Source organism: Mus caroli, chromosome 19 (genome assembly GCF_900094665.2).
Source record: "Mus caroli chromosome 19, CAROLI_EIJ_v1.1, whole genome shotgun sequence".
Lineage (NCBI taxonomy): Eukaryota > Metazoa > Chordata > Mammalia > Rodentia > Muridae > Mus > Mus caroli.
Genome location: NC_034588.1, coordinates 29,375,282 through 29,384,403, shown reverse-complemented (window position 1 = coordinate 29,384,403; position 9,122 = coordinate 29,375,282). Strand labels below are relative to the sequence as shown.

General features: G+C 50.9%; 2 protein-coding genes across 8 annotated transcripts in view; one reads left to right on the top strand and one right to left on the bottom strand.

Moving 5' to 3' along the window:
- Positions 1 to 250: 250 nt before the first annotated feature.
- Positions 251 to 3,285, bottom strand: LOC115029974. Of its 2 annotated transcripts, none has more exons than XR_003835526.1 (2): positions 1,007 to 1,196; positions 251 to 677 (listed from the first exon to the last, which is right to left on the bottom strand). XR_003835526.1 is itself a non-coding variant. In XM_029472307.1 (2 exons), exons 1-2 carry the CDS (start codon positions 2,922 to 2,924, stop codon positions 643 to 645), a joined length of 312 nt encoding a protein of 103 aa, XP_029328167.1. In that variant the 5' UTR covers positions 2,925 to 3,285; the 3' UTR covers positions 251 to 642. The 2 variants fall into 2 exon arrangements, 1 of the variants encoding a protein (XP_029328167.1); XM_029472307.1 differs by lacking the exon at positions 1,007 to 1,196 and adding an exon at positions 2,648 to 3,285.
- Positions 646 to 9,122, top strand: part of Sgms1 (sphingomyelin synthase 1) — a 264,312-nt gene continuing 255,835 nt past the window's right edge. For 3 of the 6 annotated variants that reach the window (XM_029472304.1, XM_029472306.1, XM_029472303.1), the window contains exon 1: positions 1,873 to 2,161. The gene's annotated coding sequence lies outside the window, so the exon portion shown is untranslated. Of the gene's footprint in view, positions 832 to 1,867; positions 2,162 to 2,331; positions 2,737 to 9,122 lie in introns of those variants that run through there. The other 3 variants (XM_029472300.1, XM_021151328.2, XM_021151329.2) reach the window with 3 other exon arrangements.

The window sequence follows — 9,122 nt, the reverse complement described above, 5'->3', positions numbered from 1 at the left end:
TTTTCCCTCTTAGGTGCAAACTGATGAAAATAACCAGCGGGGCTACTATAATTTCAGCCACTCCCTTGCTCTTGGTTGACACTCAAATAGAGCAGGTTAGTCGGTTGTCACTTAAAAGCAGTATGTGTCAGGCCACCCTTTCTTATCTCCCTGAGAAGTGCGATAGCATAGTGTCCTAAGGTGAAGAGGCCAGAGGAGCAGGAGAGGACAAGACCTTTAAGAGCTCACACAGGAGCAGACACATTTTAAATCCGATTTTTCACTGTATTTGGGGACAGAGGACGCTAAATTTTCAGCGCCATACACGAAAAGGGGTCTCTACAGCTTAGGGAAAGCGGCCATCAGATTCACCTTGGGAGCTTGTTAACCAGGTTTCAGGAAGGACCCCACTAGTGGCGTTTCTGATTCCGTAGGTTTAGGTGTGGTCGTGAATGTGCCGTTCTAACGCATTCTCGGGTAGTGAGGATGCGGGCCCAGAGATTCCAGGACCCCAGGTGACACCATCACCATCCAAGCTAACCAGCAGCAGGAGAAAAGCATGGAGGAGAGCGACGGCTGTCCAAACATCTTTCGCCACCTTCATCCTCCGTCGCCGGGAATGGGTCAGAACAGGGAAGCAGCAGGAGGAGCGATGCCAGCGCCTTAGGAACGGGAACTCCTCTTCCCAACTTCCGCCCCTGGGGAAAAGCAGAAGCCATCAGCTCCAGGAGAGCCGCTCTCCAATTCTTAGCCTTTTAGGTTCTGGCTCTGGAGACAGCCGGTCCTCCGGGTGTCACCGGCGTCGCAGTACCCTCGCTGTACCCCCGCTGTAGACCGGCGGACTGCATGCAGGTGAGGGCGGGGCCCTGTGCCTGGTGGGGAGGCAAATGGACTAGAGTCTGCCCGGATCCCGGACCCTTCTTCGCCTACGGCCCCGGAGAGCTGAAGATGGCTGCCCCGGAGCTCCGCGGACAGTCACGTGTCTCGCAGGCACGGCCGTTCACCCCTCCCCGCCCCCAGACCAGACCCTGCAGGTAGCGCGTCCCGGGCGACCCATGCCACGGTGGTACGAGCGGTCGGCCCAGAAGGCCGGAGCTACTGGAGGCTGCTGTCTCTGCCGCGCGATCACCGTCCTGGTACCGGGTTCCACTGCCCGAGCTGGAGATCTGCTGGCGACCCGCACCCCGTGGGGCCATTGGGCATGCGCAGTGCTCCGGCCCTGGTGCGGCGCTCTCCAGGTTTTCGCCGCAGCTCCGAGCGGCGGCGGGAGGTGGGGCCCGGACGGACTAGGCCACCCCCCCCCCCCCGTTCTTCCCGAGAACTCCTGGGCCTTCGCGCTGCTTGGGGCTGCGCGATTTAGGAAGCCTGCAGACCCCTGATTTTTTGGGGAGGGGGAGATAGTAGTTTTAAGGATTAGAGCTTCGGAAAAATGTCCCGAAGAGTTTGAGGTTCATCCATTTTAAATGATCAATCATAAGGGAGTCACAAGTGTCGCAGCTCTTGGGCTTGGTGGGAAAGAAAATGCCAGTGTAGTTCGCCAACAGCTGTCCCCGAAGGTAGTTTCTCCAAGGCTGAGTTTGTGTTCCCAGCCTTCTAGCCACCTTTCGCCGCACAACTCTCGGGCTGGCTCCTAATTGGGCTTCTGATCCCGGAGGATGAAACCCACCATCTTTCTCTTCTCGTGGTTGGGGGGTGGTGGGGGCGAAAGGGAACCGCATCTCCAGTTCCCGTTTCTAGAAACAAAAAGGACTTCCCCCCAGTCCCCACCCCCTGCACACCCCACGGCAAGCTGTCCTGCGGGACTCAGCTGGGTCCCCGGTCGAGCGTCCGCGGTCCCCGCCCCCTGGCCGCCGGGAACACCCGGAGGAACGGACTGGCGTCGCGCGGGAAGCCGACCCGGCTCCGCCGCGGACTGGGCATGCTCGGCAGCCCGAGGTTCCAAGTCAGAAGCCTTCTCGCCAGCTCGGCGGCGGCCGGGAGCAGCGGCGGCGGGCTGCCGGCTGGACGGGAGCAGGGAGAGCCGGTTCGGGCGGGCTGCTCGTCCCGGGAGCCTGGCACGCGGACGGGAGAGCTGGATCGGATCGGGTGCAGAGCCCGCACGCCGCCCTGCCCCGGTTTCGTTCCGCGGCGCGGGGCTCGGCGCGTGGAAAGAATTCCGGCGGCTGCCACGACTCGCGTGCAAGTGAGTCGCGGGGCGGGGGTGGAGGGCCGGCCTCCGGGTCGCGAGCGGCTGGATCTGACCCGAGACTCTCGGGCCGGGCCTGACCTCGGTTGACGGCGGGCGGGCAGCCGGGGCGAGGGGGCGTGAGCGCATACCGCGCGGTGTCGCGCGTACCTGGCGTGCGGTCCCCCGCGGCCGCTCGTGGGGGTGGGCGCGGGGGAGCGCTCTGGCGGCCGCGATCCCGGCTCCGAGGGGGCGGGCCGCCGGCGGGGCTCCCCCGCCAACTTGGGCGGGGAAGAAGGAGGAGGCGTCCGTGGGCACCTTTCCGAGGTGCTGCGTGCGGGCTGGAAGGCTGCCTGGTGTCACATTGAGGCGAGCGGACGGTAGCGGGGCCTGAGAGCCTTTCCAGGTGGAAGCCAGCCAGAGGTCCCGTAGTGCTTAGGGGTGGACCCCCCCAAATCGCAGCCCCACCCCCACAACCCTGGGCGGCAGAGTGACAGTTGGTACCTCCTGGCCTGATCGCAGCGGGGCCAAGAGTCCGCGGCTTTGGGATTCCCTTCAGCACGGCCCCTCGATGACCCCCAACGGCATAACAGGTGGGACCCCCCTTCCCGGAGGAGCGAGCCCCTTCCTTCCCAGGCGGTGTAACAGCCCCTGGCTCGCGACTATTCTGAGACCCCCGCGTGTCCTCACCGCGTGGGGGTGTTAAAGGGTAAGGCCTGCAGGGGCATCTGCGTAGCTCTGGACGCGGTTCGTCCAGAGGATGAGGGGTCTGAGTGATCATAGGCGACTTGTCAAGGGCACATCAGTAGTAGCAGCGCTGCCTCTGCCCGGATTTTAAACCCACACTCCGACTGTCTTCCTTCGGTGGCCCGGGTGTCCTGGTCCATCTAACGGATTCTGGATAACGCTTGATCCCTTTTGACTGCCGGGTGTAACAGTCGGGGTGGAGGATGCTGTTGACCTGGGGAGCTGAGAGAATCCGGGCAGGTGCTTCTCTGGATGTTTCATTTCACCTTCAGACAGGACCGAGTTCAGCGCTACACACATAAAAAAGACAGAAGGCTGGTTTCTGACGGGAAGTTTATTTTCAGTGTTCTGAGGCCTGCCTTCTGTCATAGCTTTCCTGAAATTTACCTTCTTCAGATTGGGGGTGTTTCTAGTTGGCTACCTGGTTATGGAAGTCGTGAATGCCTGTCTTGGTGTGTTGTCTGTCAACTCCTTACCCTTGCCTTCTGGGCTGACCATCAGCAGGGGTGGGGGCCAAGGGAGCAGCAAGGAGGAGATTGATGAGGTCTGATCCTGGTGGAAGTTGCCTTCGATTTGGGAGGCAGTTTGGGTCTGAGGAAGCAGGGGAGAGGATGTCCAGGCGTTTCATTGGTTAGAGTGTTAGGTGTCCAAGGAAGAAGCCAGCTGGGGTTGGGTGCCGATGTGGTCAGTTTTTTTTTTTTTTTTTTTTTTTTAAAGGGAAGCCCAGGGATGTTTGGTGATTCAGCAGGTGGCAGGTTTCCAGCTCTGAAGCCTTGCCTTGGCCAAGCAAGCCAGCAAGCAAGCTGCAGAGTCTGTGCCCGCAGCTGGCGGTACCTAACTTTGGGGAAACCTCCCGGAGTGGCCTTCTTATTTGCACCAACTCTTCTTTCCTTGTTTCGCTTCCTGTTTCCTTCTGGATGCCCTGGTCCTTTTTTGTTTCCTTAATGCTCCTCTTAAACTACGGAGCACATTTTAACGTCTGTATCACAGACCTGCTGGGTAGCAGGAGATGGCCGCCACAACCGTTCAAGTCAGGTAGTTACTGCACAGAGAACCCCTTTCTGTTTCTGCTTCAGAGACCAAACATTTTTATTGTTAGTAAAATAAATACTTTTCTGCCACTTGTCACTGACATTGAACTACTTCACATACCAGGGAACTTAAAAAAAAAACCCTACTAATTCAACATATTAAGTTATTAAAGGCACACATTGTTTAAAACATCTTACTCGGAGAACTCTAGTGTCTTGCATGTTTGACCTGTATGTAGCTCAGTAAATGCTTATTCATATTTTAAAAAGTTTTTCATATCAGAAGAGCACTAGAATTACTAGAATTTCTCCTTATTTTTTTTTTATGTCTATCAGTTGGATTCTTTCCTGAACAATTTTAGAATAAAGAATCCACAGCAATGTCTGTGTACGTTGTGTGTGTTGGGCACTTGGGCACTGAAAGACCCTGGTGTTTTTTCCTAAGATGCAATTGCCCCTTGTTGACTATAAGTTCAGTTTTATATCAAGAGCTTGATACTTGTTCACATTTTCATTTCCAGCTTGGGGCAGGCACTTCTCTTGAGCTGGAGTCAAGGCGCTCTTTTGGGGCCAAGTCATAAAAACCTAAAGGAGGACTTGATCCTAGTTTTTAACTAAAATGTGCTCTGGTCACGTATCCTATGTTCTTTGATAAAACCTCATTCCCTGCAAAGCGTTTCAGGAGACCTGTAGGTTCCCGACTTTGCCATCCAGTGATAAACACTGCTGTAGAGAAGGTACAAGCTGCCCAAGGACTGAGCGAACACGCTGGCCAGTGTTGCTCTTCCGAGACAGAGTACAGATGGCTGTGTCTTTGCGTGTTTTGGATGGTAGCAGTCTTTTTTTCAGAACTTTCTTGGTAGATGCATGGGTGTTAAAGATTTTGGCTTGTTGGTTCAAACAAGAATATACATGCAAGGAGGAAAAAGGAAAGAGAATATAAATGTGTATTTATTGCTTCCTAATGTACTCCATTCCAATAGCTGTGCTGTAGTTTGGTCACCTTAGTTAGGATACCCAATCAGAAAAAAAGGTCAGGTTTTTTTGTTTGTTTGTTTGGATCAGTTTAGTTTGGTGTGAGGGACAGGGAATGAATGAAGGAGAAGAGAGGGCAGGTCCTGTGGCCAGGGAGATGGCTTGGTTCTGTAGTTGTGGCAATAACTTCTGGTTTCAGTAAAACTGAATTGAGCTAGTGAACAGGTGTGGCTTGGTGTTCGCTAGAATGCTTTATCTCCATCCAGAGTCTTATCTCAACGTCTAGACACACCGCCGCACACTGATGTAAACGTGCTCTCACACACGGATTCGCAGGTAGAGACACACAAGCAAAGAAGGGAGACACATACACGTAGACACACGCCTCCTTTAACACAAGCCAAGAAGAACCCCAGCTTCTTTCTAATCTGTCAAAGGCAAAACAAAACCTCAATGGAATGTTGCTTTTTGGAGGCTTGAATTACCTCATGCTATAATTGAGGAAGAATCCCTCTGCCTCAGTGGCCAGCTAGAGGAAGTGGCTTTTCTAGGTCAATGTAGATGAATGAGAACTTAAAATTTAGGTGTTTTTTTTTTTTTTTTCCCCTCTCAGACATGGTCAGTTCTTGGCATCAGATCCTCTCATTGTACAAAGCCCCTTGCCTGTAGTTGGCATCTCCATTTCCTTCCATTCCCTCTGCTGCAAGAGGAGTCTCTCACGGGGCGGAGAAGATTTTGTCCAGGCGGTGTGTATGCATAGTTGTTAAAGATGTTGTGTTACGCCGGGCGTGGTGGCGCACGCCTTTAATCCCAGCACTCGGGAGGCAGAGGCAGGCAGATTTCTGAGTTCGAGGCCAGCCTGGTCTACAGAGTGAGTTCCAGGACAGCCAGGGCTATACAGAGAAACCCTGTCTCGGAAAAAATAAACAAACAAAACAAAACAAAAGATGTTGTGTTACTGATGTGTCTTCAATGTGCATAAATGGTGCGGAGGCTGTGGATCAGGGGTAGGGTGCTTGCTCAGCAGGCACAGGGTCCTGGGTCCCACTTGCAGTACTGCAAAAGGGAAGCACTAAAACCCTCCAAAACACATTTATCTTGGAAGCATTCCAACATTTCCTGAGAGTTGACAGAATTTTTTTTCAATGTTTTATTAGGTTGTATTGTGTAAGTCTGTGCTTGTTCTATGTAGCAAGGTGTCTGGTACTCTGTAGGGTATGATTATATATTATCTATCTACCTATCTTATGTATGTGTGCATACATAATATAGATATTCATTCACCTAGTGTGTCTGTATGCAGTCACACACACACATATTCATATATGTATATATGTATGTCTGTGTGCATGCTAGTGATAGATGCAAAACTCATTTCCACCCTGTTCCCAAGGGCAACACTGAGTGAAGTGCTGGCTTCACTCTCTTCCTGATGTCTGCGGAAGGATCCTAGGGGTGGTAGTTTTGGAAGCGTGCTTCCTACCAGCGATGCAGAGTCTAGACCTCCTGAATCGGAAGGCCTCAACTCAGAAGCTGCTGATGTGTGTTTTGACGATGGAAGGGGCCGTTGGGGAACTGATGTTCTAGGGCTCTCCATCCAGGACCCTGCTCGGGGTGGCTGCGGAGTTACCAGCACAGGCTGAGTGACTTACTCTCATAGCTGCTCAGCTGCTAGGCACTTCCAAGCTGGTTTCAGGGATGATGCCCACATCCCTGTAGTGTTGGACATGAACCGCCTCTGTAGTTTACCAGTGGTCTGTGGTTAGCTAATGAGCTCCCTTTGTTTTAATGTGGACTTATGTGATCCTTAGTGAAGGGTGGTGGTGGGGGGGTGTTTTAATGTTATTTAGTTGTTATTCTGTTTCTTGGACCAGCTGTTCATTTTGTCTTGTGATCCTCCCTTCTTAGTTTCTGTTCCCTCCCCCACACTAGAGTTTCTTTCCCCCCTTTTTATTTTGTGAGACAGTGTTCCTAAGCCATTGATGAAACAGTGCATCCTGCCATAGTTTTGGAGAGGCGGGTTTGATTATGTATCATGTTTCCACAGACACATGAGACTTTGTCAATTTATCGGGAGTTGTAATTTATGTAAAGAAATCAATTTAAAATATGTACTTTTCCTTTTGACAATGTAGCTATCGTGAAAGTGCCACAGTGAAGATACCAAACATTTCTGTTAACCCCAAACTTTCCCTGGGTCCGTTTTGGAGTCAGAACCTTCCTGTTATACTCAGACTTGTGTAACCATGTAGCTTGTGTTTCTTTAATTTTATATAAGTAGTCCATACAATATGGTACTTTTTTGTGTCTGGTTCCTTTCATTAAACATACTGAATTAAAAAATATATGCAGGGTTTAAAATATCTTCTTTTGAACTGTGACACAACACATAGAACAATGGTCCTTCTGGCCACTCTTCCTTGTGTAATTCAGTAGTGTGATTGTCTAGGTTGGGCAGCTGTCAACACCATCCCTCCATAGAACGCTGTCATCACTCTAAACTCAATCCTGGCCCCTTAAGCTCAGCCTTCTAATTTTGAGACGTCTCACAGGGCTGGTATTTTGTTTAATTCTTTCCCAGTGTTCTTCCATTTCTGTGCCAAACCTTTATTTCTTCCTTAGAGATTTGCACCATGTTGATACAGTGGCCTGGGGCCCTCTTGTTCTTAGACATTGGTTAGATTATATTTGGATGGTTGCTCTTCCATATCCATTTTGGAATGCTTCTGAAGTTCTCAATAAAGTCTGGGAAACGTGATTGGTGTTGCTTGGGTTATAGTCTCATGGGGAGACTTGACATTGTTTCTATTTTGATACTATATGCTCATGGCCATCCTTTCTTTAAAACAATAACCGTTAAATAAAGTTTACTGGTTTTTTTTGTTATGGTAACACCTTTTCCTCATTATTGGCTTTGGAACTTAAATTCAGGGCCTTGTACATGCTAAACACATGCTGTACTACCGACCTATGCCCCCAGCTTATGGGACCTTTTTTTTTTTTTTTGAAACAGGGTTCCTTTGTGTAGCTCTGACTGTCCTGGAACTCACTTTGTAGACCAGGCTGCCCTCAAACTCAGAAATCTGCCTGCCTCTGCCTCCCAAGTGCTGGGATCAAAGGCGTGCGCCACCACTGCCCGGCGATGCTGTATTTTTAACAGTTGTTTTGCTGTTGTGACCAAACACCCAAGAGAGAAACAACCCAAGAACAGAGACATAATTGCACTCAGGGTCCGTGAGCATTCAGTCTGTGGTTGCCGGGTCTTCTGGGGGCAGCGTCTGGAGGAGATCCCATCACAGCACACAGGAAGAATAGAGCTACCAGGACGGGTTTAGGGACAACATACCCCAAGGACTGCCTGGTGGCCTACCTCTTTCAGCTGTGGTCCACCACCCAAAGATTTTTAAAAGCTTCCATAATAGCTCCACCCGCTTTCAATCAAACCTTCCACACTCATGCCTGTGCTTAGATATTAAGCCCTGGTAGGAACCTTGTTCCCACCTTATAGGCGTAGACAGAGGAAGGGTTTTATGGACAGGACTTTTAACAGTCTCTTCTTTTGCCAGGCTTAAGGGACACTGGCGATTTGTTCCTCCTCCCCTTTCAAGTGTCCCAAGCTCCTCCTTCCTCAAGCCTGGGCCTGTGTGCATCTGCTCTGTGGGGCTGTGGAGATAGATTGCTGATGCTCAGGGAGTGCTGAGATGTCATAGCCCACCCAACAGGGGCTTTAAATAAATCTAAGGATTTTCCACTGAGAAATGTCAGAAAGGCAAAGTGAAGGAGGCAGCTAGTTAAGTGTGTGGTAATCCCAATCTACATGTGAGAGCCTGGGCCACTGCCAGCTTCCCCAAAAGTATGGCTACTTCCAAGGAATTTTACAGTTGAGTGGGGAAGGATACACAGCTAATATACAAGAAGCAATTAGAGAAGTCTGTGACAGAAGGCTTATAATTAGGGTTAAGTGCTTCAGTGCCAGGGGAGTTATGGGAGAGAGAAACCCCCACTTGAGCTTTTGTTTGCCTTGGATGGAGGAGTAGGGAGGAGAGAAGAGAAAGGTGAAAGCCAGTATAGTTAACATTTTTAATGGGGACCACGAGGACCTGCTGCTGAACCACATGGTAATGGATGTTGCATCTGGATTTTTGAAAAATGGTATTTTAAAAAATATTTAGGCCGGGCGTGGTTGCACACGCCTTTAATCCCAGCACTTGGGAGGCAGAGGCAGG